The 27,278-nt window shown below is 39.8% G+C and overlaps 1 protein-coding gene across 1 annotated transcript; it reads right to left on the bottom strand.

Moving 5' to 3' along the window:
- Nucleotides 1-462: 462 nt before the first annotated feature.
- On the bottom strand, nucleotides 463-25,702 carry LOC132998285 (CD81 antigen-like). Its single transcript, XM_061067838.1, has 8 exons — nucleotides 25,492-25,702; nucleotides 17,566-17,680; nucleotides 8,661-8,758; nucleotides 7,310-7,384; nucleotides 6,264-6,377; nucleotides 5,113-5,211; nucleotides 3,858-3,941; nucleotides 463-2,230 (listed from the first exon to the last, which is right to left on the bottom strand). The coding sequence occupies exons 1-8, from the start codon at nucleotides 25,555-25,557 to the stop codon at nucleotides 2,168-2,170; spliced, it is 714 nt and encodes a 237-aa protein (XP_060923821.1). The 5' UTR covers nucleotides 25,558-25,702; the 3' UTR covers nucleotides 463-2,167.
- Between the last annotated feature and the right edge of the window lie 1,576 nt (nucleotides 25,703-27,278).

Here is a 27,278-nt window from a genome sequence, read left to right as displayed (position 1 = left end):
CTATACAGAAATGATATGTTTGAGTCCACAAAACTTTTGGAGTTTCAGTAGTTAACAGCCTTGCAGCCATATCCAATACAATGGAAGTCATCGGTGACCAATTCTTTAAATGTATAAAACAGAAAAAAAAACTTCAGTCCGTAAGCCCTGACATTCATATTAGACTCAAAACAAGGTCATTTACACTGTGTTTTTTAGCCTAGTGTCTGTGCTCCCATTTTTCTGTGAACTATTCCTTTAAGGTGCGGTTTGCAGCTAGCAACCAGAGGGCAATTGAGACACTTTGGGAGCTGAATAATTCTATGCTCTGTGAACAACCAAAACCTTAAGAAGGCCTAAGAGATTTTGACTGACATTTTCAGTCTTCTAGTCACCTTATCATTATCCTGTGGCATAGCATTTCATTCATCATCCACTTTTCATGTTATGAGTGCCAAAAAAAAAAAACAAGACCAATTCAAATTTATTTGTAAAATACATTTAATCCCTTTATATTTGGGCAAACCAAAGTCTTCAAGAGTAGAGAGGGTTGAGATTTAAGTGGCAGTGAGGCCTGAGTGTGTTACCAGGTTCAAAATGCAGCAACATGGACAGACTCTGTCTTTTTTTGCTCATGATGTATTGAAGGTTTGATTTCCTCCCAGTCAGCACTGCCACTCAATCTTCCACCCTCTGTACTGACTCCTTTGACGACGTACCGGACAAAGATATCACAATACAAAGAGAGAGAAAAGGCATATATTGTCTTTTTACAGCCTTCATTATTTTCATTAGTACAATACCTCAGAGCTGTAAATATTACAAGACACTTTTTACTGCTTCTCAGTTTAAGTATGAAATGTTAACAAGACAAGTTTTTAGTTGGCAGACAAATGCTGTGATAATATGGAGGGTTACACGGGATAACAAGATGGTTCGATGTACGTGTTTATGACACATTGCGCCGCTGGGCAGTTATGCCCAAATGACAGTGGCAGATGGATCTAGAAGGAACAGACCTCAGCACCACGTATTTTTAAGCCCATGTGGTGAAAGAACACCCCATTACACTAAATAGTGTGCATGTTCAGTTGCCAGGTGGAGGCAACACTGTAGTGTTAATGTGCCTGCACTGTCTTCTACTACTACACACATCAGCACTGCTATTAGCCTGAGACTATTCAAAAAAAACACAAGAGCATAAACACTTGCAATATCAAATTTTACACAACAGCCCTGAAAAACACTGTTAATTTGTGAAACAGACAAATGTATTGACACGGGCGATGAATATGACTTGGTTACGTATTAATGATGAATTATAGTTAAGGGGAGGGATATGATGGAACTACAGCTGGGCCAGGTGAGAGTTTTTACTGGTCGACTCCAGAAGTCTCTGCACCTGGAAAAACACTTCCAGAGCACATTCTCTCTTCCCTCCAACCTTCATGCTAAACTAATCTAGTCACCCACTGGCTCTAGCTTTCAAATTTTAACCCCAAGACACGAGAGTGGTATGGACCCTCTCATCTTACATCTGATGTGGATTTGAGTCAAGACAGTGATCTGTGGGATGGGGGGAGTGCGTTTGTGTTACGTTCACTCCACATGGTGTGGTGAGGCCGATGCTAGTGGCGGACTAATAAACCATCATCTGGTTCAGTCTGGGGCAAGCTGAATTAGCAGAGTGCAGGAAGAATACAGGAGAAGAATTTACTGTAATATCCATGCTCATGCAGTCATAAAGCACTGTTAATATATATATTTATATACAGTTTATACATAACAGTGAAAAAAAAAACATCTATAAAACCAAGAATATAAGAGCATGTTCATAGGCAAGGAGGCAGTAAACAACTAACGAATCCCTAAAGGATTAAAGCACCAGGACTGGTAAGAGAAATTTATGTGTGACAGTGTGATATAATACGAATCTACTTATCAGATTAGGAGAGAACTGGTCAAATATGCAGAACAGCATCTGTGACTAACAAAACATTCGTCGACAGTGTCATGAAAATGCTCAATGGAGGGTGGTTTTTAAGTTGTCTTCTCAACCAGCTGACTAAATCCAGCAAGCAATATATATGTGAGGTTTCCTGCTTATAAAAGAAAAGATTGAATGAGACAGCGACTGCAACATCGACCTTCCTTCATTTGCACGTCTGCTGGCAGCCCCCCTGTAGCTTTAGTACACCGGGCTGTTGCGGATCCCGCAGCACAACACCATGCTGAAGATCATCTCAAAGATCTGAGAGGAGGAACATACACAGAGGTGATGGTTAAATATCCACTACAGAAAATCTACAATTTTCAGTTCCATCAAAGCAATATTCAAGTCTAAATAAGCACTACAGCAATCCAAATAAAACGTACAGCAATGGTTTGACATTCTGAGAAATATGTTTGGGTTTTTTTTTTGTATCAAAAAGACGATACTAATTATTTTTAGACTGGACTCATATGTACTGTTTATGTTGGGTCAATGCTTGACTGTGGGCGTGCCCAGCATTCCATGCCAGCACTTTTGTCATGCAACATAGCCGGCTTTCAAGCTACCGGGCCTTGTTAACCGTTAATACATACTCTAGAGGCCTAGAGGGTAATGGTTTTAGGGGAACTTACATCATGAAACGATTTATTGACAAACAACAAGACTCAAGGTCTTAGCCCTGCCCAACTGTTTGCTAAGAGACACTTGAACCACACAATTCCTTATAAAAGGAGTTGACTCTTTCACACATTCACAGGTAAAGAAAACACTCACCAAAGAGCCTAATGTATATTCATGTGCCATTGAAACCATTTACTCTTGTTTGACACTGAAATAAAACTTTTATGTCCAGGAACTAACAGCCTTCTAAAAATATGAAACTATATATCAGTGACCCCTTGAGTATGGAACCAGTTGGCCTGGGGTTAGTGACACTGACAACAGTCAAGTCAGAAAGTATTGTGGGAACTGATGGGTTTCTCTATAAACTTAAGGGTTGACTTTATTATGTTATGATTCGGCTATTAAACTGGACTGACCAAAATATATTTTATTTAGGGCTGTCAATTTTTACGCATGCCCAGAATGACCCGCTCCATGTGCCCATACACTCAGTTGCTCAGAGCGACACATACAGTGAGTTAATGTATATATCCGCCTTCTGTCATTTATCTTTCTGTTCCCACAACAATATACAGAGAAAATGGAGATTCTTCGGGCATTTAGCCATTTTTTTATCAGATTAATCACAGCTACTCTGTGATTTATCTGATTAAAAATTGTAATCGTTTGACAGCCCTAGTTTTATTACAACCAAATGTTAATTTTGCCATTGACCTTTGTTTGAAGCACTTTGTAACCTTGTTAAGATAAGGGCTATACAAATAAAGTTATTAATAATATTGAGCGACAAACGCACAGTGCCAAGGTTGATCATGTGTTCTCCAATACTTCATGTAGGGGAATATGACCATGTCAAATGTTGGAAACAAAGGCATCTGTGCCCAGGGAAGTAGATCATTACTGGCGCAGGCAGGAAATCTGTCTGTTAGTTGCTCTGGTTTACTGACATGATTTTATTTTCTGTTTAAGCGTTGGTAACATTATTTCCCAGTTTTGTGGCCATATGAAAGAACTGTTACTGTTGAAGTTAGTGTCAGTCACTGTATTGGTGTTTTAGGCTACTAATGCAGCTGAACCAGCATCAATTTTGAATGAGCTTTTTTATACATTGTACTTATAATAATTTATTCATTGCATTAATCAATGTGCAGCGTTGGCCCACACAACACTCATGTCCATGACTACGCGTCACCATGTGGTGGAGGTTAAATAAAACACGCTTAAGGTTTGACATCAGTGACGTGCTGCTTCATGTCCTCACCATAATAACTGCCACCACCAGAGCGGCGATACCGATCAGGTAAACCTTATCTGAGAACAGCTCATGGATCCTTTTGTGGCAACTCTGCAGAGGAAAAACATCAAAACATGAATTTCTGATTCAAACAACACTAAACCTTGCCTGCTCTGATTGAGGATAAAGACAAAAATAAGATCCATGTTTTAGTATTTAGGCATTATTCTACAGTCATAACTCTTTTTCAGTCAAGGCTGTAATCAGTGTATTATGCACATAAGCAGGAGTTAATAAGATAATTATTGATATCTTTTAAAACCTGTTTACAAAGACCTGCCTTATGAGATACAGTTGCTTGTTGAGATTTATGTTCTCACAAAGGACATGCGTAGTTTAACAGTGATGATGGAGGCAGATCAGTGTTTCTTTTCAGGCCCCTGACTCCGCAGACAGGTGAAACTGATCACATTTAAGTAACAGTTTGACATTGTGGGAAATATATTTATTCCCTTTCTTACCTAGAGAAGGATGAGAAGATTGAGACCATGCATGTAATGTAATGGAGCTCAGAACAGAGCAGATGAATTCAGCAGCACCGTACTCACGCTAATGAAATATTATATCTCGCTTTGATCCATACAAAACCATCAAAGTAGAACAAGTTTTGGTTTTCACAGGGAGCCATGAGCTGTAGCTGTTTCTTACTGAGACCAGCCAGGAGCAGTGACTTGACAGAATGCGGTCCAACACGTGACTCCTCCCTTAACCACAAATTGTTGTTTTTAGATTTCTGTTGTGGATGGAAATGTCCACTGAGCAAACACTGAAATTGTTAGAAGTTTGTTCTGTTGTGTATATATTTAACACACGATACGGACACATTTATTTGATTCAGAAGTGTTTACAGACCCAGGCTTCAAAACTTAACACCAAGATATATAGGCTAATAACTTCTCAGCTCCAGCTCTGCACACAACACAGATGTGTGAAAAGAATCAATCCTCTCACCTGACTCTGTTAGAATGTGAATAAGCACATTCTCTGTTGACCTGTTCCTGCATTAATTGTGTATTTTTAAGTATTGTGTTGGTTCCAAACGAATCATGTGCAAATTAATTTCAAACCAATTTAAGTTTTTATAAAGACTCTGTATGTCAGACAAATATTTCATTCCTCTCCCATCTGCAGATCAGATAACTTAAAATGTAAGTTTTGCTTACGTTCCTGCATAGTTGCTGCATGTGGTGATAAAACAGTTGAGCTTGAAGATGACACTTACATCGCTTATTTTACCGGCTGGGCAAATGGCAGTCAGGCCAACCTTGTCTGTGATGGTTGTCAAAATCGACGTCCCCATGCCTTTACCACAGCAGCTCAGCTGGAACACAAAGACAACATAGTAAGGATCCTACAAATGTGTAAAGCTCATTTCTATATGAAAATATGTAATTTTGCCTAATTTTTCATACATACTTTCATTCATGTGAAACAATATGAAAAACTAATAGCCTTATGAGATCCACACATTTTGAATTACAATCCATGGTACAGTATAAGGACATATGTCATACAGGACAACACAATTATGATCTCAGGGATATCCACTACAATCGTGGACCACAACCTCATCAGGTCACAACTGTATATTTCCTCTGATTTTATAACATATATGAGTAATAAGGATGGTATTTTTTTTCTTAGTCTTATGTTTATACTTTCATTTCCACTTGTGCAATAATTATGCATGACTCTGACGCTCAATGCTCTACTGCCATGTATTGTTCTTCAAAGTGTCCCTCTCTCTTGTCTACCTCATTCTGCAACAAGTACAGTTCCAAAGCAGGATCCATTACGTTTTTCGTATCTTATATTTCTCATGAGTTTCACATGTTTAAATTATCAAGTTTTTAGTTTTCAGAACTGTTGACCCAATTTTGGAGAAGCAGCCATAGGTCACTGACAAAAATGTATGTGGAAATGTAAAGCAAACACTTATTAGGAAATAGCAATGAATAGTAGGAGAAGCGTGAAAAGAAGGGCCTTTGGAGCCAGTAGCTTGTTAGAAAAAAAGCTATATCAAAGTCAGTGCACCGCTGTTGTTTAAATGATCGAATGTGTTTGATCATTACATAATATAATAAAATCTTATTAAAGACAAAATGCAGAATTCGAAATGTGACATTGAAACACAAAAACGGTGCTATTGTTGTCCCGATATTGTGTCAGTAGTAAACACAGCTCTGCCTTGTGGCGTGGTTTATGTATTACATTTCATATGTATCTAGGTCAGTTGCACACCTGTTGCTCCACTGAAGGGTTCCAGCCTTCACAGGGGTCTTTACTATTTATTTTTAGTTGTGCTAATTGACCTGACGACCTAAAGGAGATGGTTTTAACAAACATAACATAAATGATAGATTCTATATTTACCGTCTCATGGAACACCTTGAGCACAGAAGCCGTCTGTGAATTCTGTTCAGTGATGCTTTGATCCATGGCCTTGTCATACACAGAGTCATAGAAGTTGATCATCTCCTTCGACACCTGAAACAGAAGCAAGGATATTTTTGTGGGCTCTGACTCAAAAAGTAATAGTGTTGTTACCCGAGTTCAAGCTCAGATGTATAAAAGTCAGATTTAAGTATTAGTAAGAAATTATTTTTGTACTTGTTTGAAAAGGGACAAGATTGACATGCAACACACATCAAGGGCTTTCCAGGAACAGAGCATACATAACTGATAGTAAATCAAAAGTACAAAACGAAAAAAAATGTCATTTCCAGCAACCATCTGTTTGTATTAGGTAATACAGTCACAATGTGGGACATTGGATCTAAAAATCTTCTTCTTTTTTTTTATCCAGATGGTAAAAGGCATCTTTGAGGATTCTGGAAATGAGGTAACAACATGTATGGTAGATTAAGGTATAATTATATATATTCTTACAGGGTAATTTTAAAAAATTGCACTGAAAACCACATTGGACAGCTGAGAGATACTTTAATTTTACATGTATAAGCTCAGAGGTGTCAGTCATTTTAAAATGGGTTAAATTGGCCATTGAACCAAGACCGAGGGGCATTGGTCAGGATGGGGACCAAGAACCAAACCATGTGACTCTAACAGATGTCCTCCGCAGAGATTTAGAGAACCTCCTGGAAGGATAACCACTCTGGTCTGAACAAAAAAATTATTCGACAAAAAAATACTGAGTTAATGCCTTCTGAATACTTTTGTGAAAGAGATTTTTTTGGATTATTTTCATATTTGGATAAATTATTTTCATATTTTCAATTACTTCATTTGCTTATTGAGTGTACATTTCAGGGCAACATTGTACAAATATATTTATTTAAAATCAAATCAAGTGTATGAAAAGAATAAAGGGTCTAAATAATTTGTAAAGCAACTGTTTTTGTTGTTGTTTGGGCCTCAATGTTGAATAGCTATTTCATTTAGCATGTTTGTAGTCTTACAGTGTCTTTGTGCATGAAGCCCCAGATTCCAGCTGCAACTTCACATGCGAACAGGATGACCAGGCAGGCGAAGAACTGCAGGAGAGGACAGAAAAACACAAGATAATTGTGGAGATGTCTTGTAAAGAGTGTGTGTTATTAAGTATAATGCATTGAGCATTCTAAAGGTCTAACAAACATCAAGTGCACTTCTTCCCTGATCAAAAAAAGGAAAGCCGCTTCAGTAAAAGGTTATACATGAGGTATTGATCGCCACTAGATGTCGCACTAGCATCTGAACACAAAACAAATGCTTTGTGGCTACACTTCCCCTCCCTTCCTGTTCCAAACAGGGTGTTCCCTATACAGTCTATGGGTATTGTGAAACCCAGTGAAAACAGCCCCAAAAACACATACAACCGGAAGCACAGCTGAATAACCGCCTAAAAAAGTGTCTGAGCCTCTGTGTGAAAAACTTCCGTTTCTAAATGTGTGTTTTGAAAGTGCAGCGCTCACTCAACAGACCTGCATGATGGCTAGAGCCCAGTGCAGAAATAGGGCTAATATTGGGTGACGTGTTAATGATTTTCAGATCCTTATGAAACCACCATAGCATAATATAGTCCACTACAGTGTCTGCATACTGACACCACACTGCAGACGCAGGGAAAATGCCCCTACTCCTGTATATATTTTTGTAGATAATCTAATTTTAACCCTGTAACACAAGTTTTTAATATGATATAAGACATATAATGAGCATAAAAATCCGTCAACACCATTGCAGAGTATTTCTATCTTCTGTACTGTTTATGATGTTCCAAAAAAACTGTATCAGGGTCTCATATGTCATATTTAATAACGTAATTGCAATAACCTGCAGGGTGGGGTAATGGAAAACCTCTGATAATGCTCATTTCACAGTAGTAGTATTATGAGGGTTATCAGAGAAGTCAGTGAAGCTTAATGTCAGTATGTCAAAGACAGCCAAGGTAACGGGTGATATATTCAATACTCTCCGTTACTCCCTCTAGAATAAATACAGGAAAGTAACTCTATCGTTAAGGGGTTTAAACAATGTTAAGAGAGGAACTTATTATTACGTATTTCAAACTCAGCATTGTTTGCAGCCGTGTTCTAAAGTCAACTTGCAGTCGTCTTCTTCCCTGACTTTGTAGGTACTATCCTGCAAATCTTTATCAGTATAATATGGTAAAACCTTGGTCTGTGTGTTAAATCATCAGTGTGTCGTCATTTGTGCAAGACAAAACACCACCAGGACACACTCATTGGCAAACAATTCCATGAATCTACTAGGAGTGTAATACTCCAGAGGGAACCTTTAAAGGTGATAGATGTGATTGTGACTCACAGTTCCCAAAAGACACTGAGACTCCTGGATGGCGCCATAGCAACCAAGGAAACCGACCACCATCATCACTGCACCGACAGCGATCAGGATGTGGACACCTGGACAGACAGACAGATAGATGGACAGAAAACATTGACTGATTAGTATCCATGGCAACACACATACATGTACAGGTTTTGGAAACCTTCACATTCTGCTACTGAGAGAAGAAGTTATCAGCTATAAAAAGGATGGAAACTGCAAGGGAAGCTGTGCAAAAAAACCCCAATGAGTCATGATCCAGTTCTGCTCACAGAAAGTTGTTCTTGTTTTCTTATTCAAAGTATGCATGCTTTATAATTCAACTTCTTTCTTTTTTGTCCTTCCCTCGTGGTTATACCATCAGATGACTGCAGATTAAGATTGTGTGGCTAATGAAGGGAGTGCAGCATGGAAAGAAAGCCGTGAGAATGTACTGAAATGTCTTCAGAAACAGTCATTAGTCTTAGGTCTGTTCTTCTCAGGAGGTGTGTGGTGTAAATGTTTTCATTTAAAGCAGGATGGAAAGATACAACTGGAGAGGAGATACAAGGTATTATATAATTGCTGTTCTGTGGGTTTTTGATATAAATTCTAAGCACATATAAAATGATCTCATACAAATATTTATTCTTTCTGAATTTGTTCAGAAACCTGTATTGGAAAGCCTGTGAGAGAAAAAAACATCACAGAAAATCACTTCACTTTTCCCCCTTTGTTTTAAGACCAATCGGCTGTTTTAGCAACTTTTACTCATAAATGATGGCTCAAGATTTTCCTACATTTTTAAACAGGTTTGTCCACGCAGCAGTTTATTTTCCATTCATTGCAGTAAACATGAAAAAAACCTTCTACTAACAGAGTAGCAGAGTGCTTAAGTGAGGTCATTTATTACAGTGATTACATCTGGTTTTAATGCTTTTGAACGCGCAGACACATTTGAGAAGTCAAACTCTAATTGGTGGTGCATTCATGTGCTGGTCAAAGGCTCAGAAATGTCAGATATTCGTGTAAGCTGATGATGAGTGTTGCTTCAGCCAACAAAATAAGCAAACACGCCCATGATGAAGAGGAAAATACGAACTTAGGAGCCCTTTCAAATATAATGGCGCTGTACTAATGTAGAGGCAAGAGGCTTCCTTTAACATAACCACAATGACAAAATAAAATCATAATTGAGCTCAAGGTGTTTTCAATAATTTGAGATATTCTTAAACTCAACTAATATTCATGGTGTTTCATAATTTGATTCATGTATTTTTCATATAATTTATACCACTGTGTCTTTTTCTATTTGATTAAGATTGATAACTTTTGGGCTTAAAAAATAACAAATCACCCAACTCAATTCAATCCATCTTTATAATAATAATTTCTGGTGAACAATGAATAGCTGAAGTACTAATGTGGACGTCAGTCAGGTTGTGGATGCAGCTCTCTCTGTCGTCAGTCTCAGCATCATTACTCCTGCTTGTCAGCTCAGACAAAATTCGATTGTAAACCACTAACTGCTCCTGTACCTCGTATACATCATCTCCCATCTCTTTTCTACCCACAGAGCCACTCACATACTCAAGCTAATTTATAAATTGATATCTTGGCGTCTGACCAAGTGCTCCTTGACACAGTTGCCCTGCAAGGCTGTTTGGCGATCTCAGCCTCTCCCTCTCTTGCTACACCAACACCCTTCTATCCTTTCTGTATAATACAGTTGCTCATTCAAAATTATGCTCGCAATAATTCCATTTACTTAAATTTATTCTTCTGTCCGTCTTAATTTAATTTTCTCATGGATCCACCCTTGCTTCTATCCATAAGGACTTCTTTATCTCCCCCCTTTATTCTGAGGAGGAGCTGATTGCCATGAGATGCTGCAAACAAAGACTACATGATGTGCTATCATGGAGGAAGTGAGTAGTGATAAGAAATGGTTCTGAAAACGTTTAGCTATTGAACCTTAATCAGAATGTGCTTTTAATCTGTATAGCTCTATAAGTGTAAGTGTTGTTGAACCTAAGTGCCTCTGGGATGTCTGAAACCCCAAACTCCAACACAATTTTGAGGTTATACTTAATGGAGACAGAGGGATGTGTGTTGAGATGTGCGGTCGTGGGCCTTACATTTCATCTGCGAAAAAGGCTCAACAAAAGCAGCACATTAACTAGCAGACGCTTTAAGGTGCTGTACTGAGCCTAGGTCAAGCGTGCTTTAGAAGTAGCCAGAGCCCACTACACAAACAAACTTGATTATTGAGGAAAACAGACATGGGTAAACTTCATGCCCTGTTCATCTATCCTGAGTGATAAGATCACAGGTGGACAGCTCTAAGTACATTTATGAACATGCAGTGAGGACAAAATAGCGATCTGATCACTCAGACCAAAATTTGACGGTGGTCTGGGACGTATGTAGTCTCATTCTTTGAGATGTTTGAATCAAAATGTGTCCTGGGCAAAATTGAAGGACCAGCTACTCAGCTGACGTCTTCTGACCTGCTACAGTTTCATAATGAACAAAAAGTTTTTTTTATCAGTTCAACTGTCAGAGCAGGGAAGTGAGATCTACCCACAAATGATTACTGGTGACGGATTCTAATGCCCGGTGCGAAGTGAGATACTTGGAGCTGTCTACTTGTGATTGGATCCTCCCTGCAGAGGGCCACAGACTTGTGTGACATAAAAAAATAATAAATCCTGCTGAAAAGCTTTCTGTGTAGACATGCAGTTAGAGGGAAGATTGTGTGCCAACTAAAGTGTGCACTGTTTTGTTTGTGTAATTCATTACACCATCTTCTGGTAGATTACAGGTATTCATGGAGATTCTGAAAGGCTGGAAATGAACTAAACTCTTAAGAGTGTACAGCCATGTTTGCAGCTCTGGGAGGCTGTACTTAGGCACAGTGAGGCTTTCAGCTAAGTATGCTAACATTTACTAAACAGCACTAAACACCAATTACAGCTGAGACCAACAGGAATGTCTATGGGTTTGCAGGTATTCATAAACCAAAGTATCAGAGAACACATTTTGACTTGTTGATGGAACAAAAACAAAAGTCAATACAGGATCAATATCACAGTTTGTTCAATTGTGTAGATGAAACCTTGGCCCCTTAAAGGACAAGAGAAAGCAAACTCATTGGAAGTAATTTTTTCTGGACCATGAATGTCTGACCTCATGGCAATTCATCCAATATTTTGGAAGATATTTCACTCCGACACAAAAAATTTACAGCAACTGAACTAGTGAGTTTCTTTGGCAAAAAAAAGAAAGGCATTATTTCAAAGTCTGCTTTTAGTTCTTTTAAACATTCCACAATTTTTACCAGGGATGGAGTTTGCACTGTCGTCATGGATGAGGCAGGTCACATATGGGAAAGAAATGTATATATTACACAAAAGACTGTGTGCCAATGTATATTTGTATTTTTAGAGATTCATCAAATATTAAAAAGCTGTTTTTGTCCTTTATAACAAGCAAGAAACCACATCCACCGTTGTTTTTTAAGTCAGCCAATACAGTTGGTTTGGATCCATTAGGGAGTTTCCCTAAGGTGATGAAGCTAAAATATCAATGAAAGTCCAAATATTTTCATCCAGATGCAATTAGCTGATTTGCTGAAGTCATCTGACTATTGTTTACTATACAAAGCCTTCCTCTCTGTTGCTTCCTGTTCCCTATTACATTTTGGTAGTATATTATGTATACTGCAGTCCAACCATGTAAAGACGCCCACAATTCTGACTTGGAATTGTGGTGAATATAGCCAAGAAAAGACCTTTACGATGGTATTTTATTGAGGACACTGAAAGACTTCAGCCTGTCAACAGCAAACTCATGAACACATTACATTTACATGGTATTATACTATTTATATTATTATGACCTTCAAGTCCTCATTATGAGGACGTGACATGAGGAAAATCATTAAATAACTTTTGACAATCTCTCTTCAATGTAGGAGGAGGTAAGAGGACACATATTTGTCAGTTGTTTAAATACAGAACTGTAAGCAGAATATCTTGTATTCAAAACAAGTGTTAAATATGTTTGGTCTGACAGAAGTTACACGATTGAGGCTTTCGCATTGGTTTTCATCGCACAACTGAGTCAGGTCTGTTATCTGATTTAAACCGAAACTACCCATGGCCAAGATTAGCCATTCTTGTGACACTCGCTAACTAGGTCACAAACATGTTGGGTTTTTTCAACTGACAAATTTTAAGTTGGGCCTTTTCGGGGAACAGATTTCAGTGATACTCAGCGTAGTCAAAAGTATATGTAGCATAGGTTTAATTCTTCAGAAAAGCAAGAGGTTGGTCGCCATTTACTAATTGTGAGTGGGTAGGGGTGAGAGAAAAGAAAAGGAGATGAAGGAGTTCATATTGAAAAGTTCCTGGCAGCAAGAGACAAAGACAGGGGGAGGGGAAGGGAGGAAAATAAAGGGCCAACACAGTTAAAGGAAGGGAGGGGGAGGGAAGGACTAAAGGAAAAATGAGGAGAAGTGAGACAGCGCGACTGGAACCCTAACCACAACCAGATGGGGAAGTAATGGGCAACGAAAGTGGAAAGAAACCGAGCTGAGTGAAGGAAAGGAAAATTTCAAAAAAGGAGGGAAGAAGAGGGGTGGGGCCGGGGAGGAGGGGGTGGCTTGTGAGGAATTCTTTCCTGCACCAACTGGGCTGTTTCTCCCCTTCTTGGGAATGAGAGGGAGGCTTTATGTAATGGGTAAGATGTGATAACTGAGTCTGTTTCAGAGAAAGTCCCTTAGTTGTTCCCCCCTTTTTCACTGAAAACAGCTATGCAGCCTCAGAGTACGACAAAAACAAAGTTGCAAAACTTCCCTTGGGTCGACTGTTTGAGACGGTCCCGCACCACAGCACCGAACGTCTGCCATCGAGTGAGTCAGTCAGTGAGACAGTGTGTGAGTCACATTGGAGAGTGCTAGGAGTTTCCGCAATTTTTTTCCGTAAAGTGCACCTAGTGACAAATCTACAGTATGTCAGATCACATGTGGCGTTACAATCGTCTCCTGTAATCACTTGTAAACGGATTTCACTTCCTCGCTTTATATGCAAATAAACACAGCATTTCTGTCCCCAAAGACCAAATCATTTTGTTTCTTAGCCCGACTACGGATATTCCCAATATCAATCTGTTTGTGTACAGGCACAGCGGACATCAGCTGACCACAGTTCGAACGCCTCCAAATGTGGTTTGAGGTCTTAAACCTAGAGCTGTCCACTTATTATTGTATCTCCCAGAACAGATGCTCATTCCCGCTCTAAGCAGGTCTATTATGATTAATGTTAAAGAATGCATGCTGGTTAGGAACCTTGTTCAACTTTCGCTGGTGCTGAAGAATGTTCCAATATCACGTGACATTAAAACCTTGTAGGAGCAGGGCAGCTGTAGTTTTCTGAGTCAGGGGCTGTGGTCACTGTCCTCCTGCTGCACAGACTGGGCAGTGGGCACCACCTCTAGGACAACTGAATTTTGTCCTACTTGGCTTAAGGCTTCTCTGACACATATTGTCACATGTAGCTTGTTCTTATCAAGATCCTTGATCTCATATCTTTTCCAAAGGGGATGTCATTTATTTGATCTTCTCCCTTTTGGCAATATTTTGTTTTAGTTCAAAATGTAATGTCCTCATTTCTTTTCATCCTCCTAGTTATATCCCACTATGGTGGCCCTTATTTCTTTGTTGAAGAGTATATGGTTCTCAATAAAACATAAAAAATGAATCTTTCTACCAGTGTAGCTCCAGCAGGTTTTTCATTACCTTTCACTCACACACTTTAATCCTCTGTCCTAGATGTTTTCTAACTTTTATGTATGACCTGAAAATGTCTTCATACTTTTATGTATGACCTGAAAAGGATTTACAACAACATTTAGGGCTGTGGGGGATAAGCCATTGTTTTGAGTTAATCGATTACTACAGGAGGTAGAATGCGTCTGGCTTGACTTCATGTCCAGTCACTTTACCCTGCCAGCTCCTGAACAAAGTCTGTGTAATGTCTGAATGAGCTGATGTGTGAATAGAGCAGGTCATTATCCAGATGATGCACAGCAAGTCAGTGGGTGTGTTACAGAGTATTTCCAGTAATGCAGGACATGTCTCACGCTGAATATCTCTGATTGTGAAAAACAGGAGCTCTGGACAAGATCTAGACCTGATTTGAACACATTCCGAGTTCTATGTGAAAATGGCTGAGAAACCCATTCTGTCACTTGTAAGTTTCTTTCTACGGGATGTTCTTACATGCAAATAAAGCCAATATCTTACCACAGCTGTTGTCCTTAAATTATATGTGTAGCGAGTTTGTCAGGCGATGTGATTATAAAATCAGGATTGTGCACAGCCTGTGCGGAGCAGAAGCTTGGAAGTGACTCCTGTTGTCTTAATGGGTCGCCTCTCAGTCTCTATTTCACACTTGTTCTGTTGTCTGACTGCAGACAGTGAAAAGCATGTTCATTGGATGGGTTTTATTGTGACTTCAGCTGTATTAAATGAGTGTGTAAGTCAGCACAGGGAGTCGTAGAGAGTAGGCCAGATCACAAATGACGCCATGAAACTTCTTGTGAACTTGAGTATTGTGGTTCAACGACCAATTTAACTTCATTGACCAAACAAAGTCCAGCCATAGGATTTGGCCAAGTGTTGTTTCTGTAGCAATAGTACCAGACTTTTACCCTCATTTTGTGTAATAAAACCATCCTGCATTTTCCTTTCTTCTCCCCTTTCACTTGTCTTCTCCCTCAGAAGCAACAGGCGAACAGTAGAGAACTACCTGCTGTTGTTGAAGCCGGTTCTGAGAGTTGAATAGGGAGTTGGTAAGTTTTTTTACAGAGTCATATGATGAGCTGTGTGTCCTCTGTCAGACCCGGTCACAAGTAGCTGGTGATGTGGTTGAGGCGTGGCAGCCCCACATAATCATAATGGTTTTCACACCAGCTTAACAGTCTCGCATCCAGGTTACCAGGGGTCAGCTCTGTAAACCCTGCACTGTACGTGCATCATGAATTTAAGGTTAATGTTTAATGAGTTTATATGTCAGCGGCTGTATCAAATGTTACCAGTTGTTGTAAATGGCTTCAGATCCAAATAAGGAACATGGCTCCACATCCGTTCTGATTAAGATTAAGATACATTTATTTGTCCCAAACACATGCACAGACATGCACAAGCACACTCATGCAAGGAGGGAAATTTAACCTCTGCTTTTAACCCATCTGGTGCAGGACACACAGAGCAGTGAGCAACCATGTACGGCGCCCGGGGAGCAGATGTTAGGGGAGTAAGGTGCCTTGCTCAGGGGCACTAGACAGGGTAGGGAGAATCCTCTTGGATTTTTGGACAGATCAATCCAGGTTCGTCTTTTTGTTGTTTCTCCGTGGAGTCGAACCAGAGACGAACCAGAGACCTTTTCTGCCCATAGTCCAAGTTTCTGCCACTAGTCCACCGCCTCTCCAAAATATATGATTGACAGCCATTAGTCTAATCAGGGTTGAAAGGTGGTGACTTCAACTGCTGTGGAGTGTAAGATAGTGTAGCACCATCATGGGGGAATAGTGTAGGACTCACTGTAAGACTTATTGACAAATTATTTTTGTGTGCAGCACACACCCCACACCAAGCAGATCTGGGCACAGAGAAAAATTAGCTGGAAACTGTTTGTCAAAGCTTTTGCTGGAGCTTAAAATTGGAGAACTTGTTTTCTTCTGATTGGTCGGACAATCACTTGTGTTACTTTAGTAAGGAACAAAGGGCCACACGAACAGCCTTTAATCTGTTACCTTTGGCAGAAGGGAAAGACTATCGGTGAACTTTGCGTTTGGAAACCTAATGCACACTGTGGTCTAACTAATTTATCATTTACTCAATGTTTACTTGGTGTCAGTGTCCAGACCAACTGACATCAGGTCAAATACGTTGTTTGTTTGGCTACATTTAGTTAAAACTCATGACCAAAGAGTCAATCTTTTAATTCATTATATGCATGTATAGAATGTATGTAATTAATTCAAACTAAAGATTTTGTGTACAAAGAGTAAGTTACAACAAAGTAAATCTCTTTTCAAACATACATATAATACTATGACAGCTATTTGAAATATTTAGCAGTTCAAATAAAAAAGACGTTTAATTAATTTATAATGAATATCACAGTGAGGTTTAACAATAGAGTCTTGTAGATGAAGGATATACACTTATGTTCATTAGTTGGTAATGTAGACCTATCATTTTAACTTAAAGGAAGTGATGTACCACTAATGGTTTCAGGATACAGCTGTGTTGTTCCTATGGGAAGTTTCCTTATCGTGTGACTGCATTTCTTTACAACGACGTTCATCAATGAGGCTCCAATGAGTAATATGGTTAACACAACTATAATATAGAAGTGTGGTCTGTTGCATTGATCAGAAAATCTGTCAGGGTTAACATCAACTTTTGTTTTGAAACTTATGTTGGTGTTTTGAACACCCTAATATGAGCATACTGTATAGGCATGTATTTTTTAAATAAATAGAGTAGCCCCTTAAATATACAGCGTTTTAAGAGTTGATGCGAGAAGATAGTTCTTTGTTTTTTAAACCCATAAGGCAGTTTTCCCTCTAGATTAGTTAAATGTATACACTAAAAGCATCATTGAAATAACTAAATAAACTAGGAGAGCATTTCATTTTACTAAATCCACAGAGTAACTATGTTGACTGTGTCTGATTAGTGGACAAAGCAGTGCCTTCATGCGGAAGTAATGCAAATAAACAAAAAGCCAGAAAGACATACTTTGAACTTTGTGAGTGTTTGAGAAGAGATTCTCCATTAGAGAAAGATACAGTGGGGAGACAGACAAAGAGAAGGTATGAATTAGACACATACTGATGTAGAAGGTGCTGGGGGCCTGGGCTCCCTCAAATTTCAGCTCCAGCAGGTTGCTTGTCTTGGGGTCGTGTCTCAACCACAGGGCCACGCCCAGGATTACTCCTCCTGCAAGCTAACACATACAACACAACATGTAATTAAATTATTGTATATTTAATTCAGTTAATTGCACAACATTCTGCTAAACAGAAACATAGTTTTCCATTCTTTCATCACATTAAATACGTGAGGTTCTGTTCATATGGAAGCAAGCCAAACAAGTTGGATGTAAAAGGGATATTGAGTTACTGTTAACTTAGAGTCTGAAAGCAGACACACAACTCTGCTGCTAGATGAAGTCGTTTTGGTGTCTAGTATCCACCAGCCGGATGCACCTCTTAACATGAAGTAGCTTTATAGACAGCATTACTTATTCTCATCAGTGTGATCAAAGAAAATGACAAGAGAGCCCCAGCTCCGCTCATTCTGTGCGTTTTTTCTTCTCACTGGCTTTAGGACACACAAGCAGAGAAGAGGAGGGATAGGGATATTTTGTGACAATACTGTGGGAATTACACTTCTTTCATGGTGTTAGACAGAGCTAGAGCTGGATGGTTTAGCTAACCTGGCTTTCTCTCGTGTTATCAAAGAAAATGCAACACTGCTCAACAACACCTCCCAATTAGGCCGGACATTTATCGAAACTGATATTTATAACTCAAACCAACCTCATTTTGCTCATGTCAGTTAATATGTTAATTCCTTACCCAATGCGAGCATTCATGAACTGTCAGGTTTCCACTTCGTTCCGTGCTGCATCCCCCTGATTCATTTTTGGCAACGTTTGGCAAACCTTCTCAGTTCAGTAAACCTTTATATTTAACTCCTCCTGTCAGTTAAGTATAAGTAATGTAAATCTACACACAGGTTACAATCAAAGCAGTCAACATGAGGAACTCTTTGTTCACTTTTATCCTGACATCACCTACCAAACAGTTTCCTCAGGGAAACCTAGCACATTTTGCAATGTAACTTTGTTACTGAAATGTATTGTTCTTTAGGCCTTCCTGAGCCCATTTGTTTAGCCCAGGACAAAGAAATCCTATATATAACTAGAGTTAGCATTCACCACAACCGGCACAACCATCACTACACACAGCAGCAGTAAAATAAACCACTGTCCAGCACAACACACACCCTTCCGCGCAATATGAGTTTGGACTTTTTTAATATACATCTGATACTTGGATGTTAAATAAGATAATTTGGCCAAATAGAATAACTTAATTTACTAAAACTTTTTTTTAAAACTTTTTAAAAACTTTAAATAGCCAACGCTTGTTTCTGGGAAACGATCTGGGGAAAAAAAACAAAAAACAGGCCGAGTCATCCCGCTCCCTCCTCATACTCCTCCTCTAAGTGACGTCCATTCCAGAGCTAAGGCCAGCAGCTGCCTAGCAACCAGATAACAAAACCATAACTGGCAAGAGCATTAAAATTCAACACATGCAGTCATGCACACACATGCACACTTTAAGTGATCTCCCCACCTACCACATGACTTACCACTGAGATGAGTCACTGACGTACATGAAGGCACATGAAACTAGATTTTTTTGAGAGGTGTAAGTAACAGTATTTTATAAATCCTGACTGGAGGGAGAACCGAGGCAGGACACAACTGAAATTCATTATCTCAACAAATGTAACTAGGCTAAGGGGTAGAGTCTTGGTTCCAATTTAGTTGCAGCTTCAAGGACACCCAGAAGGGAGTGACTCACACAGACACAGATATCAATAGCCAGTAGCTTCTTTAAGAAGGAAATAAACTAGTTAATCACAAATCCATAAGATGGCCTTTGAGACGTAGTCGCGGAATAGGTCGTTTGACATCTTTAACTGTTTTGGTCTGATCTAAGGAGGTTAAATCCCTCAAAATTGAATGGAATTTGCTGGAATTAGTCAGAAGACTCATGACCCATGCTGAAAATACATGCTAACAAGACACTGTCTTTGCTGCTTTTGACTGAGTGGTCTGATAGAGCTGAAGCTGAGTGACACGGTATTTTATTGAACAGTACATTTTGATAAACTACTTGAATTAAATACATTTTTAAAGCAAATATTTCTAAATACCATGGTTACAGCTTCCTAGTCGTAAAAATGTTTAGTCGTTTATGATAATAAACTGACTACCACTGATTTTTAAACAGTAAATCTGAAGATGAATACCTGACTGAAACTAACTAGTTGGTTTCAGCCTATAATCCAATATTGTAATATTGCACAAAAGTGCATTTTGTAGCAACTATTTTTAACTGCAGATATCTTGACATATCACAGCAGGAAAAGCAGATTAAACTCATGTCATTAATAATGGCTACATTCAATTCGGGTCTTTAGCAACAGAGCCCTGGCATTGTGCATGCACTGGCTCAGCTTAGTGGGAATTTTTGTCCGTGTTGTCTGACATGAAAATTGGCTTTTGAAAAGGACTAATCTGTCAAACCTCATTCAGGCTTCATAATATAATTTATCAGATTTGAAATACATTACTCAGCCAACGACAAAGGTGTTCTCACTTATCTCTCCGTTTTTATGCTGTAACCCAAGAAGAGGTACACAACCTGATCTTAACCTCAGAAAAGACCAAATCAACCTGACTGACTGAAAACATCTATGTGTTGCATTAACAAGCTGGGAGATCACTTTTATTGTGAAGGTTGTAAGTTGTTGGTGGGGAATCTCCAGAACTCAGTTGTTCTTCAAAGCCAAAACTGCATACTGTGAACGACTACATTTGCCACATTTTCAAACTAAAACAAGGTCAGCAGCAGTGTTTTCTAACTTCTCTGCTTTAGTGGCTACAATACGCTACACTGGAGTAGTGTGGATGCATCACTATATTGTCACCTGTGCAGACTTCACATAGACCTACATTAATTTCCTAATGTCTTACTCCAAGCAGAACTACTACTTGTCTAGCCAAAAACATTACCCATTACTACACTGAACCGAATGTATGCCTTTTCTTCAATTGAGGACACAGATTTTGTCCCCAATTGACTGGATTGTAATCTGAAATTTGTCCCCAATGCAGATGGTCTGCATTTCCTGGAAGGAGATCTCGGCTAATGTGGGTTTGCAGGTCGACGAGTGTACATAGCTGTGGAGGAAGATCGGGGACAAATTTGCGTGTGGCAAAAAGACTGCCACACACAAAGAAGGCGTCTCTAAGGTCGTCTTTGACAAAAGCGTTACTCCACCTAGTGTTCTGGTGGTGAATTGCGTTGCAACACGTGCAACCTTTGGAGAACCATAAATTAGAACAAGTCCATCGACACAACTGCGTGAAAAGGCGCAGCCGCAGTTGCAGAACCATGCGCCAGCTTTACGGTTAAACCCTTTTAAAAAACAAATGTATAAAAGAATGATTGCCATTTTACTTACGGGACTTTCTAGCGTGAAATATTGCCATAGTGCTGACATTTGAGCTAGTTTCCTGCAAACGCTACACGACCGGAAACCACATCCACGACGCTGTGTTGGATCTGTACACTATCGATTACTCTGCAGTATTGGAGGCATTTTTAATCTGGTACTGGTATCGAAATATCTCTACTAACAAGGTGCAACAGTGAAATGATACTGAAACTATAAAGTTGCTTCTTAAAAAGGCAGGTGGTGTGACATCGGCATGGCCAAAGTTTCCCTGCCAGCTCTCCCTCAAGTGTCTATTTCTGCCTACCAGCCAGAGCACAGGGGTTTGTAGAATGCTGGGCATGCTGGAGGAGGGGAGTGGGGGCTGGGTGTTGTCTGCTGTTCCTATAAAACTCCTATACCACCACACAGAGGCATCCCCCTCCTATCCACCAACCCCCACTTCGACCCCATGTAGCCTCTTAACCCTCTCAGTGTCCAGTGTGATTTATGGAAACAGGAGGTCTCCCATTTAAAGAGGCAGCCTGCACTGCTGGCTGCTCAGTAACGGCACATCGGAGTCAAAGCATCTTTACAGATGGACTTGACGTGTCTGCCCTGACAGATCCTTTCACAGAGCTCTTCAGAGCAGCCAATAAAACTAAAAGCCCTAATGTGTTAAAAAGAAAGACGGACCAAAAGGGATGCTGTAATGCAACACATTAAAGTCACTTTTCGGGTGTATTACTAACACTATATCCGGGTCTATATGTTTAACGCAACAGTAGAAAGTCCATCCCCTCCATGAACCAAGCAATCACATAAACAGATTAATACCCACACTAACTGAACTTGGTGTGATGAGAATATAGCATTTAATTCAATTCAGGGGGCTGATGGCAAACCAAATAGCAAGGTTAAAAACATAGCCTAATGAAATTAAAGAAACCAAATCGCAATACTTTAACTCTAACTAAACAAAGTCAAGAAAACTTAATAAACCTGACAACCTCAGCCCTGCTGGTTGCACAGGAACAAAAGCAGTCAGCATGGCAACAGGCTACAAACCACCCTTATGAAAGGGATGATAACATACAGTGGATGGGTTGTCATACCAGCAGTCAACAAGAAAAAGCTCAAGTTTTTCACCTAGTTTAAAAGTTCCGAACTTTCTTTCATAGTGGCACTTTACTTTGAACAGAGCCGGTGCCAGGTTGTCCCTGAGCCGACTGACTTGTGATGGCGATGCTCTTGGAATGGGCAGACATAATCCGGTACATTTCGTTCGACTCTGGTCAACTCTATTCTACTTGTTTTTCTTCCAGGAGCCAGAAGGAGAGGGCACAGTGTGTGGCCTAACACAAGACTGGATGGACTGTCTGAAGATCTAGAGTCTGCAAATTCCTGTTTGCTTTCACCCTTAACTATCTAGACATGGCAGTCAGTGTTGGTACTGTAGCTTTATTATTAACGCTGTGGTCTCTTACCAGAGGCACGGTCCTGCAATGGGTAATACAGAGCCAATTGGTCATCACAGTCGCTTTTCAACAGCAGCACTTAAACTGCCATTCTTCACTGATTATGGCTGTCAGGGGGGACGCCATCGAAAGTAACAGTATTTCCTGTCAGTCTCAAACATCCTTTAGAGGCTTGTTAGGAATACTACTAATGCTTGAATTAAAAGCATATATATTTAACCAATAAGAACAAAAGTATATAATAACAATTATCCTTGGTTTACAATCAATTATAGTTTAACACAATATGCAATACACTGGGGCGAATTGACCATATAATTTAGCCTACAATAATGACTGTTGTATCTGAATATGATCTAAAACTGGCTGTATTTATATTTTTATTCATATGAAAGCATTTCTATAGACATTTTTATACAATTAGATGTAAGGAAATGTAGTTTTAGCATGTTCATTAATTGTCAAGTAGGGCTATTGAAAATACAAAACAGACAGGGAGAAGAAATTTGAAGTTTAACGAAAAATTGCAAACGATGACGAGTCAATAATAATAACTTGGTTTAGTTTACTAGTGAAGATTACTTAGTTTAGTAAGGAAATATAGCAAAAATATTCTGTGGTTGTAGTTTCTAAGTCGTTGCTGCTTCTGTTGTATATTATGGAGAATTTAATATGTTTGGGTTTTGGATTGTAGCGAACAAAAACAAGACATTTGAACAGGGGACCTTTTGCTCTCAGAACTTAAGAGTTTGTAACTATATTAAAAGAGATCAATAAATAAAAAGATCAGTCAATAATGAAAGAAGTAACTTGTTGCAATGCTAACTAAAGTGTCTACAGCTGTCTGAGTCACAATGACGCAGCAAATGTTATGCATGTGTAACAGGACATCAGGACAATGCAACAGAGATTTACTTTTAATGCACCAGAACACGGGTTGTATACAAAATCTAACATGTGTAACAACATGATGAGTACAGCCCTTTGAGACTCTCCCCACTGGCTTCCTTATTTGTTAATGAGGCTATTTCTAAACTGGGAGACCTGTTTGGAACATGTCAGCCAGTGGCACTTTTAACACTGATGTCTTGTAAAATGCCTCGACCCATTCTGCATACGATTGTCATGAGTGCAGATCAAATTGATCAAGATCGTGTCATGTTTGTGAATTGTTGCAAACAAAACACACAATTAGCTGTCTCACAGTGATGACAGTCAAAGACAGATGGTACAATATGAGCTAGAAGAGAATGAACTTTAACATGGGCAGGAGAGACGATTTTCTGTTTCTTTTCACAATTGTATTGTGGCATAATAACTTGCTCTAGGTACATTTTATGTTTTTTCTATCAACAACTTTGCTCAAGACTGAGTAATTATTTCAATTTAGATATAGGTAATTATTACATGGATCATCATGAGATGTGGTTCAGACATTCATGGCAGCAAGAATCCTACTGACTTTGCATTTGGTTAGATGTAAGAATAAAGGATTTCTATTTTTCTTAACAGCACCATAGGTTTGACTTTAAGCTTTACCTATTGGGTGGCCTGCCATGTAATTAGATACAGACATTCATGTCCCTCTGAAGATGAAGTTATAACTAAGTGAGATTTTCATCCAGAGCCATCAGTAGGTTTATCTTATTATTGGTTCTTTGGTTTATGGCTAAATGCAAAACTTATACTTTTCTGACTTAGCTTTCTTTAAAAGGGTTGAGCCTCATTGCCTCTTCCATTGCTGTCAACCTCAATGCATGTTGACCACTTCTTTTATCACTTGTTCCATTCCTGTTTTTGTCTTCCGGTTAACTCCCGGTTGCTGAATCTGCCAAATCTTTTTAGCAGTTGTGACTTAATATTTTTAAATTGTAAAAAACTGTCATGTGGTCACATGTTCCGTCCCAATGCCAGTGCTTGGAACATGACTGTGCCACATGACACACAAAACTATCACCAACATTAAATGTCCTTCCCTGAGAGTAACAAGAAAAACTAACGGTGAAGCACAGTTAATTACTATTTCTTATTTAATTGGAACTTTTTGTAGTTGTGCACATATAATAGTCAGTTAACTAAAATGAAGCATGTTAATACTGATTTGGTCATTGGTTGCTGTGGCAGTGGCCGAAGCATTAACGTTATGAAGCATTCTGCTCAGCCGTGTTTGTCACACTGGTAAAGTAATGAGTGCTCCCCTGCCTGCCCCTACTGTGAGGTTAACAGGTTGGGGCTGGGTAGGGTAGTTTTCACCGGTCTCTTCTCGGGAGTTAACAAAAAAATAACAAAAGAGAGCCCCACTTTTCTATCAAGGCTCTGACTGCTGAATTTTAAAAAGGAGTGAAAGAGAAGTGAGACGAGCAGTTGTCTGAGAACAAATTGAGCAGCAGCTCTTACATAAGGAGAGTAAAACTAAACACCCACAAACGTTTCCATGATCCATCACCAAGCACAAGGCCTTTACTCACCAAATGAAAACCACCAAGAATCCCCCCCTTTTGCACGCACGCACACACACACGCACTGGGAGGAGGATTTAGTCCAAACAAAGCTCCTCTCCGAACAAACTACCCAATGCGCCAAGAAGATTTAACTATAAACTGTTAAAGCGCGTGTTTATGTTACACACACACACACACACATTATCACACTTGTCTATAGAAATCCGTTTCGTTTAATTCTGATTTATGAACCACTCTACGTGTTGTGTCGTGTTCAGCTCGTTGGAAGCTGGCCAGTTAAAACTCGCCTTTCGGTCACTTATTTGATTTGCCTAATTTCGCCATGTTTCCCCGGAGTGGTGAAACGGGGCTGGAGCACGGGTTTTCGGGTTATGATGAATCACGGCTGTAAACCGTTTGAAGGACCTCATTAGATTCATGCCCAGATTTGTTTTTTGTCTCATCCAACGTCGTCCATTCATCCAGGGCTCGGCCGCCTAAACGAGCCCGGACCGCTGACTACAAAGAGGGGCGGCGCTGCCCTGCCCCGACACACAACGTGTGAAAAGCACCGCACAACAACACAAGAGTCCCCGGGAGCTTACCCAGAAGATGAAGTTGAAGAAGAAGAGCAGGTACTTGATACATTTGGTGCAGCCTTCGACTCCCATGGTTATTTCAGACAGATACACGCGGCACAGAGTTGACCAGACGGAGCAGTGAGGGGTTCAACGACGGGCGCTGGCGAGTCTCAAACGGGGATCCTGAGTCTGACTTCAGCTCCGACACCGAGGCAACACCCAGCTCCGACACCGAGGCAACACCCAGCTCCTCCTCCCGCCCCCACGGCCCCTGCTCCCCGCCATCGTCCAATCAGCGCGGCCGCATCTGACCGACAAGCAGCGGGCCAATCAGAGCCGCGGAGCCGCCCACGCGTCTCTCCTGATTCGCGGAAAGGTTCCTGCTGTGTTCATGTGGTCTGTCCACAGGCTGGATACAGGAGCTGATGTACCACGGATACACCGTTAAGCTCTCCCTGGTCGCAATGTGCCGCAGGACACACAATCTAACATACATGCACCAGATGCATGGACTGCTTATTACCTGAGACTGCCAGGGAAACGGTACATTCACCACACAGTCATGCAATCTGTTTTTATTTGGAACATTACTGGGATAGTTAACAGAAACACGAAAACTCACTTATTACCGACTCACCACTATGTCGAGGGAGGGGTGAGTGAAGTGTTCGAGTCCATAAAACAATTTTTGGAGTCTCAGGGGTAAACAAGGTTACAGCCAAGTCCGATCGAATCAAAGTAGCTTGGGACCACTTCTTCAAATGTAAAAAAAACAACTGAAAAAAAGCCAACTCTAAAAACGCTGTCAATGACACGCAAATACGGCTCTAAAGGGGTTATCTGAGGACATAGAGTCGAATTTGAATGACAGGGCTTTCTACGGGGTAGTGTAGAGGCATGTTATTTGTGACTCCCTTGAACTAAATTTCTTACTTAAACTTTGAACAATATGACTGACTTTGATGGCAGCTACATTATTATTATTTTTTTGTTTGAAGAATTGGTCTAGAAGAACTGCAATAGTATTTGATTTGGTTGCTACCCTGTTTACCCCTGAGACTCCAAAAGTGTTCTGTGGACTCAAACACATCACCCATCCCTCCATCGCCATACTAATGAGTAGATAATTTTTGGGTGAATTATCCCTTTCACCATCCCAACTAAATGCCTAACCTAAAGCTAATTCTAAACCTTTACCAAGGTAAAACTGTTTTTACCTTGTCTTATGCAGACATAAATATAAACATTTTGTTTTGTCATAGGCTGATTTGAGCCCTGAGGAAACTTTGGGCACTTGACTATATGCTTCTGCATCTTTGTGTCATTCTTAACATAGGTCTTTGCACAGTATTTGCAAATGTATACAGCCTTTCCTTCTACATTGGATGGGGTGAAATGTCTCCACACATGAGATAGTGCACGTGGCATTGTTCTGTAGAATAAGATGAGAAAAAAGTTTGTAAAAAAACACTAATGCAATGCCAGAGATATAAATAGTTAGCCAAACAATTGAATCCGTTGATGGATAAATGAATGGAAATAGGCTAGATGAACAGATGAACAATCCTCGATCAGCATGCTAATATATTTTCCCCAGTGATATTATCGAAACTTAGCTGACTAGTCCTGCACACTACAGCAGGCCTCAATAGCCCTGCAGTAGTGTGCAGGATGCTTGGAGTTATCTGTGCATGTGATGGAAGAATGCACAGTGGAGGGTTGAAATTCAACGTGCATCGTGTGCTGCATTCCATACATCTTAAAAATAGAGTTTTGAATTATGCTTTTATTGCTCAGCGTTTAATTTCCGT

Source organism: Limanda limanda, chromosome 3 (assembly GCF_963576545.1).
Source record: "Limanda limanda chromosome 3, fLimLim1.1, whole genome shotgun sequence".
In the NCBI taxonomy this organism is placed as follows: Eukaryota; Metazoa; Chordata; class Actinopteri; order Pleuronectiformes; family Pleuronectidae; genus Limanda; species Limanda limanda.
This window is presented reverse-complemented; position numbering and strand designations above follow the sequence as displayed.

What these genes read in the sequence shown, in the direction of transcription:
- LOC132998285 (XM_061067838.1), bottom strand. Translation starts at nt 25,557, where the DNA reads ATGGGAGTCGAAGGCTGCACCAAATGTATCAAGTACCTGCTCTTCTTC. An exon ending in TCTTCAACTTCATCTTCTGG is followed by an intron (nt 17,681 to 25,491) that starts GTAAGCTCCCGG and finishes TGTATGTGTTAG; the next exon opens with CTTGCAGGAGGAGTAATCCT. An exon ending in TCAAGGTGTTCCATGAGACG is followed by an intron (nt 5,212 to 6,263) that starts GTAAATATAGAA and finishes TTTGTGTTCCAG; the next exon opens with CTGAGCTGCTGTGGTAAAGG.